The sequence below is a fragment of the Microcaecilia unicolor genome, chromosome 3, assembly GCF_901765095.1.
Source record: "Microcaecilia unicolor chromosome 3, aMicUni1.1, whole genome shotgun sequence".
In the NCBI taxonomy this organism is placed as follows: domain Eukaryota; kingdom Metazoa; phylum Chordata; class Amphibia; order Gymnophiona; family Siphonopidae; genus Microcaecilia; species Microcaecilia unicolor.
In genome coordinates this window covers 156,444,103-156,468,540 of record NC_044033.1, presented here as the reverse complement: position 1 = coordinate 156,468,540, position 24,438 = coordinate 156,444,103, and the positions used below count along the sequence as shown (strand labels likewise).

At 46.1% G+C, this 24,438-nt stretch overlaps 1 protein-coding gene across 1 annotated transcript in view; it reads left to right on the top strand.

Annotated features, from left to right (window-relative positions):
• The window catches only part of ACTN2 (actinin alpha 2), a 193,913-nt gene that overhangs the window by 131,962 nt on the left and 37,513 nt on the right, over positions 1 to 24,438 (top strand). Inside the window, exon 13 of the mRNA XM_030196517.1 lies at positions 9,192 to 9,300. Coding sequence (XP_030052377.1) covers positions 9,192 to 9,300 — 109 coding nt within the window. The remainder of the gene's footprint in view (positions 1 to 9,191; positions 9,301 to 24,438) is intronic.

Genomic DNA, 24,438 nt, shown 5'->3' with positions numbered 1-24,438 from the left:
TTGTGGGGAGTGGGTTTTGGGGGACTCAGCACTGAAGGTAAGGGAGCTGTGCACCTGGGAGCAATTTGTGAAGTCCACTGCAGTGCCCCCTAGGGTGCCTAGTTGGTGTCCTGGCATGTGAGGGGGGACCAGTGCACTATGAATGCTGGCTCTTCCATGACCAAATAGCTTGGATTTGGTCGCTTTTGAGATGGGCGTCCTCGGTTTCCATTATCGTCGAAAACCGGGGGCGACCATCTCAAAAACAACCTAAGGACGACCATCTCTGAGGTCGACCTAAATTTCATGACTTTCATTCCACCTTTTTTATTATTAAAGAATCTATTTGCGTATAATAGAAGTACAGAATACAAAAACATTGGCATCAAAACAGCAATATGATCCCTCTGATATAAAGCAAAAATGAGATCCCTGCCCCCCCCCCCCCAATCACTCCTATCATAAACCTATCCCACTGTTGGTAGAACATTCCACCTTTTTTTAATATGTGGAATATATCTGGTCTGGGCTTCCAAGATGGTATTTTTAAACAGTGTCCACACCTGATATAAACTGTGGGAGACAGCCCAGTTAACTCCCGCAGTTGGCAATCAGCTCAGTTATTCAATGCCGGGCCAATTCTGGTGACCAGCATTGAATATCCAGTTTATTTTTGGCCGGTTAAGCTTAACCAGCTAAGTTAATATTCAGAAATAGCCGGTTATGTTTAAAGCAGCCAAAGATATTCCAGCTATTTATGCAACACAATTTGGCCACTTACAATAGCTGGCTATGCACTGAATATTCGGGGATAGCCGGCTATATTGCACAATTTAGCCGATATCTCCTAGCTGCTAACTGGGAATATTCAGAGGGGATATCCGTTTATCCTCTACTGAATATCGGTGGATAGCCAGTTAAGTGTCATTTAACCGGCCAGGTGCCGTTCCTGGTCAGTTAAATGATTTTGAATATCAGGGGGCAAATCTTTACAGCTTCTTTGCTAATACAGTTGATTTCCTTGGTGTCTTCACTCTATGTAAGATATACTTCTGCTATCTTTGTAATGGTAGTTTCAAAATGGCTTCATAAGAAACAAGAACTCGGAGGGGCTGACATCATGGTCTGTTAAAGTGCAGCACTCCATCTGGCTTGGTAATGTTGCTATTTTGGAGGGTAACAATTGCCTAGTGTGACCTTGCATGGTGGATCTCCAACTGCGGTGTCAACTTTGATATATTTTCTGTGTGTGTGTGTATAGTACAACAGCTGAGTCCAGTCAGACCCTAGAGGCTTAAAGAAGTGTTAAAAGCCAGATGATTGATAGCATTTGGATAAAATGATGTGTGGTGCGAAGCATTTCATGTTTTAAGTTACCTTGTGATATTCCTGCCAGTGATGTAGCTTGTGTCTGAAGCCATTTAGTAGCTAGAGGAACTCCAGGGAATCCCCCATCCTGCACTTTTGTCTTAACTTGGATTTACAGTTCTGCGCTATGTTAAGTGAGTTACTGGAGCATTAACAATAGAAGAGGATTGCATAAAATTGTAAGATACCAGTTTCTGGTGATTCTTGCATAACCTAGCCCAAATCATTTGAAATTGTTTTCCAGTTTTTTTGTTTTGTTTTCTGTTATTTTGAATGTAGCAAAACTAAAATTCTTATTTTTATGGGATACAGTTATTGAGTTAACAGTTCAATTACAAGAACATCTGTACACCAACTCCCTAACTGTATAAAAGTCACCAAAAATTGCACACACAAATTTGGGCAAGCACCCAATTTGTGTGCACAGCTTAATTGAATAACGAGCCAATTATTACCAATAATTGGCTTTTTAAAAAGCAAATATCGATAAATGTAGGTGCCTGATCCATGCTTAAATTTTACACAGATCCTGGAAAAGGGGGCATGTAATTGGGAGGGTCGCGGGTGTTTAAGGGCAGAGCATTGGTGTGAATTCGCGTTACACATGCAATTATAGAATAAGGAGGTTCTGCCCGTAAATTTAGGCAAGGGTGTTTGCACCATGTTTTTGTTGGTGCAAATGGACATGCCTAAATTTACATGCGACCCCTGTGCTTAAGTGCTATTCTATAAACTGCGGCTTATAGAATAGCGCTTAAGTGTGTGTGTGTGTGTGGGGGGGGGGGGTGTTTCTGTGCCAGCCTTTTAGGTGTCATTTATAGAATTCACCCCGTCATTGTTTTGCTACCAATTTAATTAGTAGACCTCATGCCACGTCCAGCGTAGAAATCTCAAATTTACCTACTTTCAGCCCCTTTCCACAGACAGAATGAGAATGCTAATGGCAAGTCTGAGTCAAATCATGAGCCTCATTTGAAATTACCTTATGTCCCAAGCCCATTGTGATTAAACATATTGAAAGTCCAGCTTTGATTAAGAGAGCCTCAAGCATTCTGATCCTGTTAAGCGCTAAAGAGGGTAATTCTATAAGGTGATGCCTAGTTGTAGGTGCTAACAATACACATAACTTCTGCTAACATGCCAATATTTATCACATCAAGTTGGCCTTTTACCATACCTTGATTTACCACCAGAGTTGCCACCCAGCAGTAGCCCAGTACCACAGGTTACCAACTCCTGTGATAAATGAATAATGCTGCTTGTGAGCCACCTCTCATGCAGAGTTATTCTCCTGACTTGGAAGGATCAGGATGCCAAGTTGCAACCTGATGTTCCAGGCCATGATAGTGATTGTTAGATATCCCCCCCACCCCAGCAGTCAATCCTCCTCCTGAAGTGCTGCCCCCATCCCCCCGTGAAGTGAACTCCTGGAGGTGACCCCCCCCAATCAGAAAGTAATGTGTCAAGCCCCTCTTCCCCCACACAATAGTAATTACCCCTGGGCCTACCAGGACCTTTCCCTGGTGTCTCACGGTTCTAGGCAGGAGTGATCCCCAGTTGCTCCTGCCCTCACCAGCACCAGGATTCAAAAAAGCACCAGTAACCCCTAGAGGTGGTCTCACCATACTACTGCTATGGGTCATGTTTTCGTATAAGGGCAGAAATATGACCCTCTAGTGAAAGGACTGCGAGACTACCATTAAGAGTCACTGTTTCCATTTGGGTCCCAGCACTAGGAGCGGCAGGAGTGATTGGGGATTGCTCTTGCCTGGAACCCAGTAGACACAGGGAAAGGTTCAGTATGCCTGAGAGGAAGGGGGAGGAGGAGAACCTACCGGTGGTCAGAGCCACCTTACTGCAGATGGAAGACCTACCAGAGGGAGGGGGCTTCTATTTGGGGGATTGGCTTGACAAGTGGAGTAGAGGAGTAGCCTAATGGTTAGTACAGCAGACTGAGATCCCTTGTGACCCTGGGCGTCACTTAACCCTCCATTGCCCCAGGCACAAAAAAAGTTAGATTGTGAGCCCACTAGGGACAGAGAAAGTACCTGCATATAAAGCGTACATCGCTGCATATGTCTAGTAGCGCTATAAAAATAATTAGTAGTAGTAGAATCACATCCTGGTGTGGAACGCCTCCAAGAGGCATGTCCAGAGGGGGCCCCATCAGGGTAGTGGCCGCTTCCAGTGGGAGATTGAATTGGGGGAGGTGTTCCATTTGAGAGGGCACAGATGTGGGGTAGGGGACCATAGGGGACCATTTCTGGAGGTGGGCTGCAGGGCCGTGCCTAGGGTCTCTGGCACCCCCCTGCAGACTATCAGTTGGCGCCCCTCCCCCCCCCCGGACCTGCCTGGCAATGTGCTCCGCATCCGCTAGCGAGGCTCCAAGGCGCCTGGATGTCAAAGAATAAAGTGGTTGCTCAAAGCATATACTAACCACAATTGCTCAACTGCAAAACACTATACACAAACTTGTGCAAAAACACACTCATAGCCTCACCAAACCATAGCAGCACTAATTCCAAGGACAGGATGAGCTACAACCTTATGCGTGGAAAGGCAGCACTGTAATTACACCGGGCTCTAAAACACTAGTACACAACCTAGTGAAACAAACAAAAAAAAAACACCACCAAAAAGGGCTGCAAATACTACACACTAGCAGAATACTGCACCTTGATCACACATGACAAACACATGACACAACAGATATGAAGGCAAAATACTGAACTGGAAAGTTACCTCAAGAAGTCAGACTCAGCATGCAGCAATGCTAGAAAAATTGAAACTTACATGCAAAATATCACAGATGCACATTTCCAAAAGCTGACATATTCTAGTTAATAAATTCTGAATAAAATACTTTTTTCTACCTTTGTTGTCTGATCATTTAGTTTTTCTATTTGCTTTGGTCCCAGTGTCTTCTGTTTTATGCAGTGTCTTCTTTCCATTTGATATTTTTTCTCTCACCATGTCCATCATCCTCCTGTGTCCTTATGCGTACTGTCTACCATCTGTAGCCCTGTCCCTATCCTTCAGTGTCCCGATCCAGCTCTTAAATTCAGCAGTTTTCCCCTCCATCCATATCCAGCATTTCTCCTCACCCCCCTCCATCCATGTGCATATACTTCCCTCCCCTCCATCCATGTCCAGCACCGTCTCTCTTTCTCTCCTACCCTTCCATCCAGTGTCATCCCTCTTTCTCTCTCCATCCTTCCACCCATTACCCTCTCCCAATCCTTCCGTCCATTGTCTCCCTCTAGCTTGACCCTTTTCCATTCAGCATGTCCTTTCTCACCCCATCCTTCCAGTGTCTTTCCTCTTTCCCTCCCTACCAGCGTCTTCCCTCATTCTGCCCCCTCCTTCCAGCATTTTTCCTCTTTCTCCCTCCTTTCATCCAGCATTTCTCAGTCTGCTAGGGTCTCCCCCAGTTTCTCCCCAGCAGCTTCTCTCTCTCTCCTGCCCATGTCCCCTCTTTCTCTCCCCATCTTTAAACTCATCTCTCTCTCTGTACCCCTCTTCCATCCAGCATCTTCTCTCTGGCTCTCACCTGCTCTTTTCCATGTCCCCTCTTTCTCTCACCATCTCTCTCTAGCTCTCCCCTGCTCTTTTCCATATCCCTGGCTCTCCCCTCCTCATTTTCATGGCCCCTCTTTCTCTCGCCATCTCTTTTTGGCTCTCCCTGGCCTGCTCTTTTCCATGTCCCTGGCTCTCCCCTGTTCTTTTCCATGGCCCCTCTTTCTCTCCCCATCTCTTTCTGGCACTCCCCTGCTCTTTTCCATGTCCCTGGCTCTCCCCTGTTCTTTTCCATGGCCCCTCTTTCTCTCCCCATCTCTTTCTGGCTCTCCCCTGCTCTTTTCCATGTCCCTGGCTCTCCCATGTTCTTTTCCATGGCTCCTCTTTCTCTCCCCATCTCTTTCTGGCTCTCCCCTGCTCTTTTCCATGTCCCCTCTTTCTCTCCCTCTCTCTCTCTCGCTCTCCCCTGTCTTCCCAATCCCAACCCTGGGACCAGCATGTCTTCTTCTCTCTTCCTTCCCTCCCACCCCACTCTCTGGGAGTTCAGCAACTATTTGTCTTTCCTCTCTTCCTCCTGGGATCCAATAAATATCCATATCTCTTCTCTCTCTCCTGTTCCCACTTCCCCTCCTTCTGTGGGTCCAGTATGTCCCCTGCAGGTCCCAGCATCATTGCCACCCCCCCCCAGTCCAATAATCTCTCTGCTCTGCACTGGTCCAGTCATCTCACTCCCTCCCCCCTCAAAGCTTGCATTAGATCAATGGTGGTGGCAGCATGCCACCTGGGCTGTCTCCGATCCTGCCCCCCAAAAAACAGGAAGTCGTATGGCAGTACCTGGCAGAGGAAGGTGCTGACATAAGAAGAAAAAGAAGCGCAGGGCCGCAGCAGCCTTCAGACATGCGCTGTCGGCTCTGCCGGTCCTCTGCCCCGGAACGGGAAATTGACGTCAGGGGGCAGAGTACCAGCAGAGCCGACAGCGCATGTCTGAAGGCTGCTGCGGCCCCACGCTTCTTTTTCTTCTTATGCTGGCTTTGGAAAGAAGTGGCACCGGCGGCAGCAGTGGATCAGCGTAGGTCTTGTTCGTCAGGAGTCTAGTACAACACGATAAGCGGGGTAAGCGCAGCGCCCTTGAAGGCAGGCGCCCCCCTGCGGTGCTTACCCTGCTTACCATGTTGGCACGGCCCTGGTGGGCTGACTGCTGGGGTGCTTTGGAAGGTGATTTGTGACTGGGGGGGGGGGTGCTTGGAGTTATCTGATAGTCAATATAATGGCCCCTTTAAGATGCAGCCAAAAGCATCAAGCCATGGCTGGTGGCACAATGCTTCAAGGCAGTAAAGTAACCCCAGCTTTTTTCTGGGATTATTTTACTGGCTATAATGCATCTTGTACCCGGTGTTCACTGCAAGGTGCATTATAGTATTTAAATATAATAAATAGAAATAAATGAAAATAGAGAAAAGAAAATAAGATGATACCTTTTTTTTTTATTGGACTAACTTAATACTGGATTAACTTAAATGTATTAAGGTGGTCCAATAAAAAAAGGTATTGGCTTATTTTCTTTTCTATGTTTTGTTTACTCAGTATTTAAATAGTAATGAGCTGCCTTACATGCATTTGCAAGTTTTGCATCTCATTACTATGTACTGCAGGATAACTAAAATAACATTGCGGTAGGGCAGCACAACATGCATTAGAGCCTTTTAACGTGCATTAAGAACCAAATAACTTACCCCCCTGTTTACTAAGCCACGCTAGTGGCTGCCGCACAGCAATGCCAACACAGCCCATTCAAAGTGAATGGGCTGTGTTGGTATTAGCGCACGGCTTAGTAAACAGGGAAGGTTAGTGCCCTAACACAGCTTGATAACTACCCCTGTTAGTTATTTTATTTTATTTTATTTTATTTTATTTATTTATTTAACACATTTATACCCACCAGTTGCAGGCTCAATGTGGCTTACACAATATCATGGGAAGGCTACAGTTTGGTAAAATATCATTAAACAAAGTTATAGTAAAATAGAAATCGTAAACGTATCGTATAAAACAACAGAGATAATACAAGATAATAAAAATAATTTATGTGCATGAGCAGACACTTACATTTCAGTCGACCTAAATGTTGAGATTTGGCCATCCCCGACCGTATTATCGAAACGAAAGATGGACACCTATCTTGTTTTGATAATACGGATGCCACGCCCCTTGGCCAGGGCGCCTGTAAAGATGGGCGCCCTTAAAGATGGGCACCCAGTTCGATTATGCCCCTCCACGTCATAGTTCTTGGTTGACTGGATGGCTGTTCCCCTAATGAGCACATATGAAAGATGTGATTTCCCTATGACTTTGTCTGAGGGAGATCAGGCTGTTAACCTGAATTCCTTGCTGGAGTTTCTCTGGAATGTTTTTGAGCTTATGCTACAGACGTAGGACTTTTTGTACTGAGGACGCTCAAGATTTAAAACTGCATACCTTGTCGGCAGAGTCATTAAATGGGGTTCATTTTCAAAAGAGAAAAATGTCCAAAAAGTTGTCATGAAGCACCATTTGGACATTTTTCTTCTCAAAATGTTCAAATCGGTATTTTCAAAACCATTTGGAAGACGTTTATGTATGCAGTTTGTCTGCAGTATGTCCAAATCACAAGGGGGCGTGTTCGGGCATTTCGAAGGCATGATTACCCTTGGACGTTTAACAGCTATAATGGAACAAAACAAAAAAGACATTTTGGTCTAGACCTGTTTTCAGAACAATTAAAGCACAAAAAGGTGCCCTAAATGACCAGTGACCACTGGAAGGAATCAGGGGTGAACCTCCAATACCCCCCCCCCCCCCGGTCGTCACTGACCCCTTCCCACCCCCAAAAATGTGAACAAAAATATGACTTACCAGCCGCTATGACAGCCTCAGGTGTAAAAGTCAGGTCTATTAGAGCAGCATACAGGTCCCTGGAGTAGTGTAGTGGTTGATGTAGTGCACTATACCTTAAAAAGACTCCTATGTAATTAGGTAATTGTGTTGCATTTTAAGGCAGTTTAAATGGGTTATGTATTTCTTTGTTCATTGTAAAAATGTAAAAATATAGTTAAATATTTAACTGAATGCTTTCAAAATACTCCTTTTGTTCCAGTGCTTCTGTTCCCTCTCCTTGTGGCCCACCTGGTTAGAACAGTGGTGTAGCCAGTATGGGGCCACGGGGGCCTGGGCCCCTGTAGATTTGCCCCTGGACCCCACTGCCGCTGACCCACCCGACCCCCCTCCCACCGCCAACCCGCCGTCGCCTACCTTTGCTGGCGGGGGACCCCAACCCCCGCCAGCCGAGCCGAGGTCCTCTTCTTCCCAATCCCACGCAAGGCTTCGTTCTAGTCTGACGTCAGACTCACAGAAACAGAACGAAGCCTTCTTGCAAGGCTTTGTTCTGTTTCTGTGAGTCTGATGTCCTGCACGTACAACGTGCAGGACGTCAGACTAGAATGAAGCCTTGTGCAGGATTAGGAAGAAGAGGACCTCGGCTCGACTGGCGGGGGTTTGGGTCCCCCGCCAGCAAAGGTAGGCGATGGCAGGTTGGCAGTCGGGTGGGTCGGCGGGAGGGGGGGTCAAAGTTGGTGGTGGGGGGGTTCAGCAATGGCAGGGGGTTCAGCAATGGCAGGGGGGGTTCAGCAATGGCCGGGGGGTTGGCGGCTCCCGCCGAAGTCTGGCTACGCCCCTGGGTTTTTTTTTTTTTATACATTTGTACCCCGCACTTTCCCACTCATGGCAGGCTCAATGCGGCTTACATGGGGCAATGGAGGATTAAGTGACTTGCCCAGAGTCACAAGGAGCTGCCTGTGCCTGAAGTGGGAATCGAACTCAGTTCCTCAGTTCCCCAGGACCAAAGTCCACCACCCTAACCACTAGGCCACTCCTCCACTCTTAGAAGTGGGATTTTTAGATTACTATAATGAATGCATATTGAAGACCTATTATATGCACATCTCTGCAAATTTATTTCATACATATTCACTGTGGCGATGTGAAATCCTGGCTGTCTAGGTATATCTCCAGGAGAGGGCTGAGATGCTCTGCTGTAGTCCTTCAGATAAAACAGTGTGTCCCTATTGCAAGATCCTTGCTTTCTGGCTGTGTTCTTTAAAATAGGTCCCTTGATAGCTATCTTAGGGCCTCCGCTAGCGATTCCTGGTGCAGCAAGTGAGAGGAAGCCCATTCAATTCATATGGGCTTCCTCTCGTATGCCGCACAGGAATCGCTAGCACGGCTTAGTAAAAGAAGCCCTTAGTCTATTCCCTTGCTTACCGATTTTTCTATAACTTCTTTGTGCTCCCCAGTGAACTGGACTATCATGATTCTGCTGGAGTTAATGACCGATGCCAGAAGATATGCGATCAGTGGGATAGACTGGGAACACTTACTCAGAAGAGGAGAGAGGCACTGGAGGTAAAACAGACCAATAAGTAGCTCCGATGCCTTATTGGGGTTTTTTTTTTACTGTCTAGATAGCATTTTAATATTTTATCACTGACTACTGAGGACATCCATGTACTAAAACTGATAGTTATCTGTGTAACTGCAATCTATTTGATTTGCATGTGAATCTACTATAATTCAACTTGCACATTTGGTTCAGTTGATTCTGACAATTCACTTCATTTTACTTCCAAAGCTTGCAGATGTTGTCTAAGCACATGATGGAAATCAAATTTAATAATGGTTCTATTCCTTACAAGTTTGTGAGTAGGCAAAGCTCTTCATTTCCAGTTTATCTTATTTTTTTTAACAGGATTGATCAGTGGGGTTGATGTTCAAAAGACATGTCTGGTTAACCTCCCCCTCCCTCCCCCAAACAAATTATTTAAATTTTGTTAGGCCAATAAAATGTAACCTAGTGGGGGTGGGATTAACTTTTACCTGGACAGTGTCTGATATTCAGTAGTGTCTGGATAGAATTATCTAGTAAAGTTGGACCATGTACCGTATTTTTCGGACTATAAGACGCACCGGACCATAAGACGCACCTAGGTTTTAGAGGAGGGAAATAGGAAAAAAAATTTTGCTTTTTTCCTCCTCTAAAACCTAGGTACTCCGGTGCGTCTTGTCCGAATCCCTCCCTCCAAGTTCGGGATCGCCCTCAGGGTTACCTCCTCCCCCCTCCCCGGCCCTGTCACCACCTCTCCCCTTACTCACGTGATCTTCCCTGGTGGTCTAGTGACGTTGGGGCAGGAAAGAGCCCCCTCTTTCCTGCCCAGCGCGCTGCTCTCCATCCTCCTGTATGCATTGCTGCCTGACGGTCTTGGCGAGATTCAAAATGGCCGCCGAGAATTGAAGTCTCGGCGGCCATTTGAATCTCGCCAAGACCGTCAGGCAGCAATGCATACAGGAGGATGGAGAGCAGCGCGCTGGGCAGGAAAGAGGGGGCTCTTTCCTGCCCTGACGTCACTAGACCACCAGGGAAGATCGCGTGAATAGGGAGAAGTGGTGACAGGGTCGGGGGGAGGGCGATCCCAAACTCGGAGGGAGGGAGGGCGGGTGGCCTGCCAGCCGGCCAAATCTCTACCTTCGAACTATAAGACGCACCCCCCATTTTCCTCCTAAATTTGGGGGGGAAAAGTGCGTCTTATAGTCCGAAAAATACGGTACATAGCTATCCTAAATTTGACCAGATATCATGGGCATATATATATACAAATGAATATGCTAATATGGAAGAAGGAAGGAAGGAAGGGAGAATGAGCTGGCTTTTTCGCGAATAACCATAATGAATATGTATGAGATATCTCATTCATATTCATTATGGTTATTCCAAAAAAAGCCAGCTCTTTCTCCTTTCATTCCTTCTTTCCTCCGTATCCAGAACTCCCTCTTCATCTCCAGTAGTATTTCCCCACCCCCTTTCCCATACCATACCAGTGTAGACCTTAGAAATGCATAAGCTCTATATGTAGATTCTTCAAGAGGTAGTGTGTCATGATTTAGGCTCTACACCCTTTCTGATGTTTTGGTGCCACCTAAGCAGTGCTTTTTTTGTGCCGGTACGCAACGGTATGGCGTACCGGCACCTTTTTCTCCTCCTCCCCTCCCCTCCCATTACTTCCAGCGATTCTCCGCCTCTCTCCTGCCCTCCCATCGACGTGCAGCGATTTTTCCGTCCCTCCCCTGCCCTCACCTCTCTCATATCCAGCGATTCTTCGTCCCCCAGCATCCTCCTTCACTGAAGGGCAAGGGAGAGAGAATTGCTGGACATGGGATGGGAGGGAAGGGCAAGGGAGAGAATTGCTGGACATAGGATGGGATGGGAGGGAAGGGCAAGGGAGAGAGAATTGCTGGACATGGAATGGGAGGGAAGGGCAGGGGAGAGAGAATTGCTGGACATGGGATGGGATGGGAGGGAAGGGCAGGGGAGAGATAATTGCTGGACATGGGATGGGAGGAAAGGGCAGGGGAGAGAGAATTGCTGGACATTGATGGGAGGGCAGGGATGAGATAATTGCTGGACATGGAGGGGAGGGCAGGGAAGATAGAATTGCTGGACATGGAGGGGAGAGAGGAGAATCGCTGGACGGGGAGGGGAGGACAGGGAAGAGAGAATTCCTGGACATGGAGGGGAGAGAGGAGAATCGCTGGACAGGGAGGGGAGGACAGGGAAGAGAGAATTGCTGGACATGGATGAGAGGGGAGAGAGGAGAAATGCTAGAAATGGATGGAGAGGAGAGCAGGAGATAGAGGAGAATTGCTGGACATGGATGGATGGATGGATGGATGGATGGAGGAGTTGGCTAGGAGAGAGGAGAAATGCTGACTTGGATGGAGGAGAGGGGAGAGAGAATTATTGCTTTATATGGATACAGAGGAGGGAAGAGAGATGAGAAATGCTGGACATGGATGGAGGGAAAGAGAGAGGAGAAGTGCTGGACATGAATGGAGGGGAGGAAAGAAAAAAGAAGATGCGCATGGATGGAGATGAGGGAAAGGGAAGAGGAGAAAAACTGCACATGGATGGAGAAAATAGGCAAAAGCTGGATCCATGTTATACCTTCTCCAGTCAATTCCATGGAGGAGGACCCAGCTTTTACTTATGGATGCAGGGCAACAAAAGAAGAAGAAAGGAGGAAAGTAAAGAAATAAATGGAAAGGAAGCCCTGGAAACAGAGTTAAGAGAACAGATAGAGAGCAGCAGAATCAGAGACTGGGACCAATATGGATAGAAAAACAAAGTCACCAGACAACAAAGGTAGAAAAAAATCATTTTATTTTCATTTTAGTGTTTGGAATTTGTCTTATTTTGCACTGGGTATACTGGAGCTGTAACAGCTTATAGAAATTATTTATAATGAAAAAAAAATCACATTATTTTTTCTCCTATACTAGTATAATATTTTCAATGATGTCTGTTTATATGCGCCATGGCTGGTATAAGGGGTGTGGCTAATGTGGGTGTGGCTATAATAGGGGCAGTGCCATGTGTGGTGACCCCGCCCACAATGAGTACCAGCACCTTTTTTTCTACAAAAAAAGCACTGCACCTAAGTAAGGCCAACACACAATCTGTCCACCGCAAAACATTATACACAAACGTGCAAAAACCCACTCATAACCTTACCAAACCATAACAGCACTAATTCCAAGGACAGGACGAGCTACAACCTTATGTGTGGAAAGGCAGCACTGTAATTACACCGGGCTCTAAAACACCAGTACACTACCTAGTGAAAAAAACAAAACAAAAAGGGCTGCAAATACTACACACTAGCAGAATACTGCACCTTGATCACACATGACAAACACATGACACAACAGATATGAAGGCAAAATACTGAACTGGAAAGTTACCTCAAGAAGTCAGACTCAGCATGCAGCAATACTAGAAAAATTGAAACTTACATGCAAAATATCACAGGTACACATTTCCAAAAGCTGACATATTCCAATTAATAAATTCTGAATAAAATACTTTTTTCTACCTTTGTTGTCTGATTATTTTTTTTATTCGCTTTGGTCCCAGTGTCTTCTGTTTTATGCAGTGTCTTCTTTCCATTTGATATTTTTTCTCTCACCATGTCCACCATCCTCCTGTGTCCTTATGCGTCCTGTCTACCATCTGTAGCCCTGTTCCTATCCTTCCTCCAGTTTCAGTATCTGCCCTCAAAGTGTTCCGATCCAGCCCTTAAATTCAGCAATTTCCCCTCCATATCCAGCATTTCTCCTCTCTCCCTTCCCCTCCATCCATGTACATCTCCTTCCTTTGTCTTTCCTTCCCTCCATCCTTGTCCAACATTTCTCCTCTCTTCCCTGCCCTCCACTCCATCCATGTCCAGCATTTCTCCTCTCTTCCCTCCCCTCCATCCATGTGCATCTCCTTCCTGACTTCCCTCCCCTCCATTCATCCATGTCTAGCAACTCTCCATTATCCCTTGCCCTCTCATCCATCCACCCATATCCAGCAAATTTCCTCTCTCCTCTGCCCCCATTCATCCATCCATGTCCAGCAATTCTCCTCTCTCCCCTCCCCTCCCCTCAATCCAAGTCCAGGAACTCTCCATTCTCCCCTGCTCTCTCCTCCATCTACCCATATCCAGCAAATTTCCTCTCTCCTCTGCCCCCATTCATCCATTCATGTCCAGCAATTCTCCATTCTCCCCTGCCCTCCCCTCCATCCATCCATGTCCAGCAACTCTCCATTCTCCCCTGCCCTCTCCTCCATCCACCCATATCCAGCAAATTTCCTCTCTCCCCTGCCTCCTCCATTCATCCATCCATGTCCAGCAATTCTCCTCTCTCTCCTGCCCTGCCCTCCCCTCCCCTCCCCTCCATCCAAGTCCAGGAACTCTCCATTCTCCCCTGCTCTCTCCTCCATCCACCCATATCCAGCAAATTTCCTCTCTCCTCTGCCCCATCCATCCATTCATGTCCAGCAATCCTCCTCTCTCCCCTGCCCTCTCCTCCATCCATCCATATTCAGCAAATATGCTCTCTTCCCTGCCCCCTCCATCCATCCATGTCCAGCAACTCTCCATTCTCCCCTGCCCTCTCCTCCCCTCCATCAATCCATGTCCAGCAATTCTGCTCTCTCCCCTGCCCTCCCCTCCTCTCCTGTCCAGCAATCTCTTCTCTCCCCCTGTCCTCCTCTCTATGTCCAGCGATCTCTTCTCTTCCCCTGTCCTCCCCTCCCCTCCCATCCCATCCATGTCCAGCGATTCTGCCTGCCCTCCCTCAGCTTCCCGACAGCCCTCCTCTCCGTTCCTTCCTGCCCTCTCGTGTGTTTAACCCTATTACTTTCAGTCACAGCGACGACAGTGAAGAAGACAACACAGCGGGCTCGCCTCCAGCTTCTCCCTTCTCTCACACAGTGTCCCGCCTTCTGTGATGATGTATTTCCTGTTTCCGCGAGGGCAGGACACTGTGTAAGGGAAGGAAGAAGCTGGAGGCGAGCCCGCTATGTTGTCTTTTCACTGCCGTCGCTGTGACTGAAAGTAAAAGAGTTAGATGAGCGGGGGGGGGGGGGGGGGGGGAGGAATGGAGAGAAGGGCTGTCGGGGAGCTGAGGGCGGGAAGGAGGGACCGTCCGAGAGCTGCCTGCTGCGTTGTCATGAAGAGGTTAGCAATGGATGGCGCCATCATTGCCCCCATAGCAACACCTGAGATTTGTTGATATATCTTCCAATGAAAAAGAAAATATTTTTTTTGTCATTGCTAACTTGATTAAACTAATCAAAAAGGCAGTTGGGATCCTCTGTGGCTGTAATTGCTGATTCAAGAAAAATTCCACTACCGTAAGCGTGTCTGCTTGCAAGATGACTGTGTAAAGTGAAGTGACATCTAATGTGACACAAACCTTCTTTACCAAGAATGACCTGATCCAGCAATTGAAGAAAATGTGTGGAGTCTCTCATAGAGGAAAAAGCTGTCTTCACTATAGGGTACAAAAAAAAAAATCTGCAAAAATTGAAAGAGGTTCTAGCAGACTGATTGTCCCTGGCAGGTTCTCTAAAGTTTTATTTACTTTGTGCAAAATGTATATCACTGGTACCTCACTCCTAAGCCAGGGTATTTGAAGTATGATCTCAGTTTCTCAAATTTATTCCTAATGCTCACTGAAGAACTTGCATTGTGCCAAAGAGAGCTTCCTTCTGAAGTTCTTATGATGTTACATGTATAGGCAATTTAGCCAGGTGTGCTTGGAAATTCTTTTTAATGAGGGGGATGTATAGAAGTCAGTGGTGTCTCAGCAAAGTAGGTTTCTCTCCTAAGGGCAGCCCATTGAGGAGAGCACAAAGAGGTCTGGAGGTGCCCAGATTGCCCAGTGAGTTCTGGGAAGGCCCATGCTCCAGTTCTGGCAGTGGTCCAGATTACATTGGATCAGTGGGTTCTAGAGGATATTTGCAAAGGATATGTTCTCAAACTCACCTGTCCCCTCTCTGTTTATTGAGTCTCCATGCTGGTCCCCACAAAAAACAGTGACGGTAAGTCCTGGTGTGGTTAGGCCCTAGGGGATTTTTCCTTTCCTTGGGGGAGGAGGGGGTTAAAAAATGATTAAAAAGGTAAGAAAAAACACGTGCTTTAGTCCTTTTGCTGCTGGACAGAGGTTGAGGCCGTCTCTTATGCTCGGGGGTATCACACCTGGGTGGCCAGGCCCCTCCCCCGTTCCCTTTTCCTGTTTTACCCCTTCTGGGGGTGCCTTTGTGGCTGGGTGCCTTGGCTATCCTTCTCTGCCTATTGGCAGACAGGCACCTTGAGAGCCTGAGGGGTCTTCCAAAGGAGAAAAAAAAGGTGTTAGGGATCACTTTGTTTATTCACCTTCTCCTTGCAGCGCCGTTGGTTCTGTTCTCTGCAGGTGGTCCTTCTCTGTCAGGTCTGTGCCTCTGAAGATCTGCTGTTCTTGTTTGGCAGGGTTCCCTGGGATCCCATGGGCAGTGTGTGCCACATAGTTTGGCTGCCATGAGTGACTGAAGCACTGCGCTTTTTGTCAAAGGAGGGGTGTGGATTTGGCAGGGCAGCACCAGGAGGAAGCTGGGGCTTTGGGTTCAGCAGCTGTGACTGCACCTAAGCTGGGTTCTTCCTGCTGGGACCTGGTGGAAACTGGGGTTGCTGAGGTGCAGGTAATGTTGACGGCCTTGAATTCAGCATGAACCACTGCCATCTTGCAAGCTGCATCAGAGGCAGAGCAGCCTTTGCAGTTAGAGCCAGTATCTTCCTCCATGCCTCAGGAGGGTGCCAACATACTGCCGAGACCCTCCGGAGTGGATTTTCCACCCTGTTTTGTGCTGGCTATATATAAGGCTTTTTGCCTTTGTAAGGCCAGGAGTCAGGCTAAACAGCAGCAGGGAGCGCCTGGGGGGGGGGGGTGGCTTCTTCCCCTCCTTCCAAGAGTCAACATATGGACTGGGAGGAGGAGAATCTAGGGCTTGGCTTTCCCCAGTCTAAGGAGGAGATGGATCGAAACTGGGCTGAGAAGGAGTTTCTGGATCTCTGAAAGATGTTATTTTGAAGATCAGGTTTATTGTGGCAATCTGTTCAGCTAAAAGGATATCAGAAATTCAGGCTCTTTTTGGGAGCTTTTCTTGATGTCCAAAAAGAGACCTGTGTTGCAACAAGTTCCCTCCTTTTTTCTGAAGTTCTTGTCTCCTTTTCATGTGAATCAGTAAATCTCGCCACCAGTGTTTTCAAGCAGCATATGGTTCAAGATTCCTCAGGGAGTCTGCATCAATTGGATGTTTGGCGGACCTTGAAAACTTACTTGAGGAGACCCAAGTAATTTTGCAAGGTGGATCATTGGTGTTTCAGTGGTCTCCAGGAAGGGCAAGACAGCATTGAAGGCAGCGATGACTTGCTGGATTAAGGAATCTGTCACCCCAATGTAAGTTGTTCATGGTCAGATGGTACTTGTAAGTGTGAAAACTCACTTTTATGTGTTTATTTTTATTAAAACTTGATATACCGCTCAACTTACACAGATCTAAGCAATTTACAATAAAAAGATCCAATATAAGAATTTAACAAGAAAGCCTAAAATACTCATTCAAGACATCAATTACTCCTAAAATAAACCCCAGTAACACACATCTATAAATAACACACCATGACCTGTGTTTACAAAGGCACGCAATAAGCGCATTAGCGTTTTTAATGCGCGTTAAACACTAACATGCGTCAAATGCTAACGCACCTATGTGAATGTATTGGTGCGTTAGCGTTTAACACGCCGTAACTTAAAAGGCGCGTTAAAAACGCTAACGCTCCTTGTAAACATACCCCCATATCTAATTTATTTTCTGTAGGAGCACAAATGTATCCTGTCCTCCCCATCCACCTCAATGGCAAATGCTTGTTTAAAAAAAGTTTTAATTAAAATCTTATATTTTTTTAAAATTAGCTTCAGTTTGAATTTCTTTCGGAAGAGCATTCCATAAGACTGGTGCCAGCCAGAAAAGAGCTTTATCACAAGTTGACTCCTGCTGGTCTTGCCTCGGTTGTCTGTGATCTTAACACCCTCAAGGGTGTATATGGAATAACTAAATAATGTAAATACAGTTCATAATACATCTTATGTACCATTGTTAGCATTTTAAACTAACTTCTAAAAGATATCGGCAGGCAATGATATTTGAAATATAATGGAGTAATATGATCAAATTTCCTTGCATTACCCAATAATCGTATGGCTGCATTTTGCATGGTTTGAAATCTCTTAAGATTATATTTAGAAAGTCCCATATAAGCCACATTGCCATAATTAACTCTACATATAAAAAGGCCATGTAAAAGAGTATACAGTGTTTTCTTATCAAAATAACTACTGATTGAACATAGAAGTTCTAGTATTTAAAAAAAAAACCTTCTTTAGCAACAGTTGAAATTTGTTCATTAAAGATCAGCATCAGATCTGGCACCATGAGCTTTTATTTGCAACTACCCAGGGATTTTCTCCCTAAAAATCCACACAACATCAAACACAGTAGACCCATACCAAACAATTCAGGTGGGTTATAATAATGCCAGATCCACAGTAAACAAATCAGCAATACTAACAGACTGGATCACGTCAGAAAACCTTGATTTACTTTTCATAACTGAAACCTGGATCCACAACCAAAAGAACCCCATAATCCTAGACCTCTGCCCTCCAGGATACAAAATCACACACTGGACCAGGACGGGCAAGAGAGGCGGAGGCATAGCACTAATGTATCGTTCCTACTTTACCACTGAAACCACTGCCGAGTCATAACACCTCAACTTGAAATTGCCTCAATCAGAATCCACAGCAAAACCCTACACGATCATTTGAACTGTGTCCTGTTTTACAGACCACCAGGAAATTGGAACGAAGGCCAAACTAACCTCATGGACTTAATTTCAAACACATGTGTAACGAACCCCAATATACTAGTATTAGGAGACATTAACCTCCACCTAGAAGACCCAAACTTGACCTATGCACGAGAATGCAAGGAATTCCTCTACCTATGGGATCTTAAATGGCCACCTATGGAAGCAGCCCACGTCATAGGGCACACACTCGACCTCATCTCACACAAACTCTCAACAGACCAGTACCTAATAATAACAGGTATTAAATGGACAGAAACACCATGGACTGATCACTACAAACTAAATTTATCCGTAAACTGGCGAAAGAAGGGATCATACAGTACACAAGAGCACATAACCTACAGCACAAGAGGTAATGTAGACACAAAAACATTCTGGAAACAGATATACAATACCGATTGGTCAGCACAAACAGACTCCATATACTACCTCATAGAATGGGATAAAAGATGCAAAAACATACTAGACGAAATAGCACCCTTACGAACAAGAACCTCACGTAAGCTTAACTCGATATCATGGTTCAACGATGTTCTGAAAAAGCTAAAAACGCAAACCAGGGAACTCGAACGAGCATGGAAACAAACAAAAGATGAACACACACTCAACACATGGAAACAAACCCAAAGAAAATACAAATACGCAATAAGACAGGCCAAAAGAGCGTACTATAAAACTAAAATAGGAATAGACTGCAAGGACCCAAAGAAATTATACCAACTCGTGAACAAACTCCTAGACACCACCTCGGTCACTACAACAAATATAGACATCCCATCCACAGACAAACTTGCTAAATACTTCAATGAAAAAATTGTAAACCTACGCAAGGCACTTCCCCAGGACAGCGCTGACATCGAAAACTTCGCTCTCCTTACCGTCAAAACAGTTACCAAGGCGATTAGTAGGTTCTCCAACACTCACTGTAAGCTTGATACCTGTCCCAACTACCTAATAAAATGCGCCCCTGACCACTACATTACAGACCTCTCATCCCACCTAAATTACATGCTCCAGCAAGGACTCTTCCCTAAAGAAAATAGTAATATCTTACCTACCCCAATACCAAAAGATACCAAGAAAAAAACAAATGAAATCACTAACTACCGTCCAGTAGCATCTATCCCGCTGGCAATCAAACTGATGGAAAGCTCGGTAACCAAACAACTAACTGACTACATAAACAAATTCTCTATATTACACAAATCACAATCAGGATTCCGCCCCCTCCATAGTTCTGAAACAGTACTAATTACCCTCCTAACCAAATTCAAGCAGGAAATAGCAATAAGCAAAAGCATCCTTCTCCTCCAATTCGACATGTCTAGTGCATTCGACATAGTAAACCATGATATGCTACTTAGACTACTAGATTACTTCGGGATCTGTGGAAACATACTTAACTGGATCAAAGGCTTCCTAACCACGAGAACATATCAAGTGAAATCAAACTCAAAGTTATCATCGTGGAAAGCTGACTGCAGAGTACCCCAAGGATCACCGCTATCACCGATCCTTTTCAACCTAATGATGACCCCACTAGCCAAGTCCTTATCCAACCAAGGCCTCAACCCATTCATCTATGCAGGCGATGTCACAATATACATTCCCTAAAAACATGATCTGACAGAAATCACCAACGAAATCAAGCTCAGCTTCAACATCATGGACTCATGGGCAAATGCATTTCAACTAAAACTCAACAAAGAAAAAACACACTGTCTCATCCTCTCCTCCCAATACAACGCGGATAACTCCACAAGTATCAACATCACAGACCACACCCTCCCTATCTCAGACAGCCTGAAAATTCTCGGCATTACATTAGACCGCAAGTTAACATTAGAAAGCCAAGTGAAATCCACAACAAAGAAAATGTTCCACGCAATGTGGAAACTCAAACGCGTGAAACCATTCTTCCTGAGGGAAATATTTTGCAACCTGATACAATCAATGGTACTAAGTCACGTAGACTACTGCAACGGAATTTATGCAGGATGCAAAGAACAAATCCTAAAGAAGCTTCAGACTGCCCAAAACACAGCAGGCAGGCTTATATTTGGTAAAACAAGATTTGAAAGCGCAAAACCCCTCCGTGAAAAACTACACTGGCTCCCAATCAAAGAACATATTGCCTTCAAAATCTGTGCCATTGTTCGCAAAATTCTCTACGGAGAAGCCCCGTGATACATGACAGACCTCATCGACCTACCAACCAAAAACACATCTAAATCATCACGAACATATCTAAATCTACACTACCCTAGCTGCAAAGGCCTCAGATACAAATCAACTTACGCATCCAGCCTTTCCTACATAAGTACACAACTGTGAAACACATTACCGAAAGCCTTGAAAACAACATATGACCACCTAAATTTCCAGAAATCACTAAAGACCAACCTGTTTGAAAAGGTATACCCTACCGATCCAACCTAAAAGCCTGATCTCTGCAACACAACAAAAGTAAAGTACGTAATGGACATAACACAACTCTTCTGCTGACTGCTCCACACTAACTTTTGTTACCACATTTGCATTTGTTCACACCAGAGTCTGCAGCATCTCCGGAACTATGTAAGCCACATTGAGCCTGCAAATAGGTGGGAAAATGTGGGATACAAATGTAACAAATAAATAAATAAATATTTTATACCTCTCACCTTCAATGTACCTGATTTGGTCATTGTAATGAAGGTTCTTGATTAGGGAAAATGCACCAGACCTCCTTCTAGAATCCTGCAGTCATAGGTTCATAATCTATCCACGGTCACCCATAAGCAGTGAACATGATTCCCTCCCTTTCCTATACCCCACACCCCTAGGGGTTATGATTAAGGCACAAACTTTGTCATGGGCAGAGCATTGTTTGATTCCACTGCAAGCTGTTTGTAAGATGGCCACTTCGTTATCTTTGCATTCCTTCGATGGACAGTGCTTTGGTAGGTTGCAAACAGGTTGTTTTTAGAGCACTGATTGCAAATGGACCCTTTTTACCTAAGTCCATCTGTACACCACTTTACATCATGTATGTAAATACTGTTTACCCTTACCCTTGATTTGACCCTGTATGGATCCCTTCTACACTTGGCTCCAGGCAACTGTTCTCCATCATTAATCTTAAACTGTTAGTATGTGTGACACAGTAATGATTAGAAGAGACTTGAAATCTTTGACCGTTGTCATATTCTATAACAGAGGCAAACTATCATGCCACAGCAGAACATTAGGGTGCTGCAAACATTTGGCTATCTGTATAGGGAAGACTGGGGTGGGTCACAGTTGCCACTGCCTATGTCCGTCTTGATCTTTTCTCCCACTAGTCTCCTGCTCCACGGCCTCCCACCAAGATGGGGAGTTGGTGAGTAACACTTTTCTTGCTGCTGTTTCCTCCTCTGTTGGCTTTCCTTCTGAAGGAGGACTGTGCGGTGTTAGCAGGTCTCATGAGACTTCATGACCTCATGTGGCTATGACTTCAGAAGGAGGCTGGCACAAAAGGCAGTAGCAGGTAAGGGGTGCCAGTTATCTGATTATTTTTTCGAGCTGGAATCATCCAGAATGTTAAAGGGAAAAGGAGCCAACGCCAGGTAGAGGAGGTCAGAGAGAAGGGAAGGTACTGATGCTTGGTAGAGTGGAGGAGGAGAGGGAAAGTAAACGCAGTATCAGCAGAGCCACAATATACAAAAAGATTTTGAACCACTGTTCTATAATGTCATTGTCTGTGATTTTCTAATATTTGTTTTCTAACCGTTTCCTAGGTGCTTGCTGGTCATTTGGTACCAGTATCAGATCTAGCACTATGAGCTTTTATTTGCAACTACCCAGAGATTTCCCCCCTATTTTACCTTCAATATATATGATTTGGTCATTGTAGTGAACATCCTTGATAGGGAAAATGCACCAGATCTCCTTCTAGAATCCTGCAGTCATAGGTTCATAATCTGTCCACTAGGTGTCACCCTTAAGCAGTGAACATGATACCCTCCCTTTCCTCTATCCCACACCCCTAGGGGCTGTGAATGCTGCCTCCACAGTATCCCAAACCACACTGGTGTGCAAAAAAACCTAACTTAGGCTCAGATGATCAAAAGCAAATGAGGGGGCTAGAGACCATTAGCACCGGACTAGCACCCACATTTTCCTGAGCCCCAGGATCAGAGCCAGTGAGCGCCTGTAACAACGTGTTCACCGGCTCTGAACGCTAATAGCATGCAAATGCATGCTAAACAGGGACATTTGTATTCCTCCCCAATGCTCAGCGGGCAGCGCATCAAACAAGGGCGATGCTACTGCTATACACCCTACGCCAGCTTGGAGCTGGTGTTAGGATTTACAAAGCATTGGGGAGGAATGGGGAGCCCTGTCCAGCATGCATCTGCATGCTGGTAGAGGCCCCCCATCCCCCCTGACATGATACCCCTGACCCTCCCTGCAAGAGACCCCTGACTCCCCCCCTGCAAAAAACCCAATCCCTCCCCCTGACAGAATAGAGGGCTGGAGGTTCAATGGACCTCTAGCCTCCACCTGCTGATCTAGTGCTCCCACCCCACCTGGTGGTGTAGGAGCCACAAACCTCCCCCCCCCCCCCATACCTTTAGATGACAGAGTAGCACTTCCTCCTCTATCCAGTGTTGCCTCCATAATGGTGGCGCCCTGCCCAGTGCATCCTTGGGGGGGGGGGGGGTACTAGGCCACCAGGGCCTTGTCTTTGGGGGGGGGGGGATCCAAATGTTTAACAGGTGCAGGCTTTTTTTTTTTTACAGCCCAGGCCTGTCAAACAAGTGCAGGAGGATTGTGCTTGAGCACATGCCCAGGCACAATCCTCTCGCACTTTCCTCTGATGATCAACGCTAATAATATGCCTAAATTTGCATGTTATTAGCATTGATCATTGGGAATTTAATTCCCCACTCTGTTCTGGCACTATTTTTACGGTACTGTTTTGGAACAGCACAGGGAACTGATCATCAGGGCCTTAGGGAATCAAACTAAGGACCACCTGCTTGACAGTGTGCAGCACTGATACTGAGCCACTGTGCTGACCCAGTTCTACATAGTAACATAGTAAATGATGGCAGATAAAGACCTCTACGGTCCATCCAGTCTGCTGAGGAGGAAGGAGGTGTTTTAGAGAGCTCTGCTGACTTCCAGTGGAAAGGGAGTGAGACCTAGCTCCCTCCCCAAAGATGAGGAGGGTCCCTGGGGAGAAGGCCTCAGGAAAGTCCCAGGCTATGGGGCCTCCTGGGGCCCGGGACCAGAAGGCCGAAAGGAGTGGCTCTCTCCCTGGTTTGACTACCGGGAGAAGGGAAAGGAGTCCAGTGGACCGAAGGGAGAAGCAGCCCAGTGGAGGCCACCAGAGCATTTCCCCCTCCATGGCCCAGCTTGCGGAAGGTAAGCGAGAAGACAGTGGAGGGGGGAGGAAGATAGTACAGGCCCCAGAAGGGCGCTTCCAAGGAAGGGAGAAGGAAGAGGCGATGGAGGTTTGCCAGAAGCCTTTGCTGGAGGCAGCTGAGAGTGAGAGTGAGGAGAGTGGATCGTCAGATGAGGAGTTCCTTGAAGTGAGCTATGACCCTGATGATCCAGCAAGTAGTGTGGTAAATATTGTAAGACGAATTAAGCTGGTGGAAAAAGAAGTAGTGGAGCTAGGAAAACGTCTGAAAATGGCAAGAACTATGTGTAAATTTGCCCCAGCGGAGCACAGACAAATGTATGTTAAAGAGGAAGCCCGGATATCAAAGTTGTTGGGGAAAAAAGAACACTTGTTGAACTGTTTAAAAAAGGGCTCTGTGAATCCTTTGAGGGAGCTCTATGTTAACCGAGAAAGGATGGCTTCAATACCACAGTCTGGGGGTTCAGGAACACTACAGTTGCAGCAAGCTTCAGTGTCTTCAGCAGCATTAGACTCAAAAGAGTTGTCTAGGTTCAGAGGTGACCCCACTTTAAAATACATGAGACAGTTGGCAACACAGTCCAGAGCACTTACCCAGCAGCCAGAGGATAAGGAGGCAGCGGCAGGACATGGCTCTGAGGTGGGGGCTGGAGTAGAGATCCTACCTGTGGAGGGGAGGACAGAACTCAGTAACTTTTCAAAACTCCAGATAATGGAGGCAGCAGAGGGAGACGCAGGTAGCAGCCTGTTTTCTACAGAGGTGGTGGTCGAAGTCTCAGAGGGCTTACCTGCAGTTGTGCAAACAGCAGAGACAGTTGCCGTGAAGGAGGCCCTGTTGGAAAAGGGTCAGCAGAGGCAGAC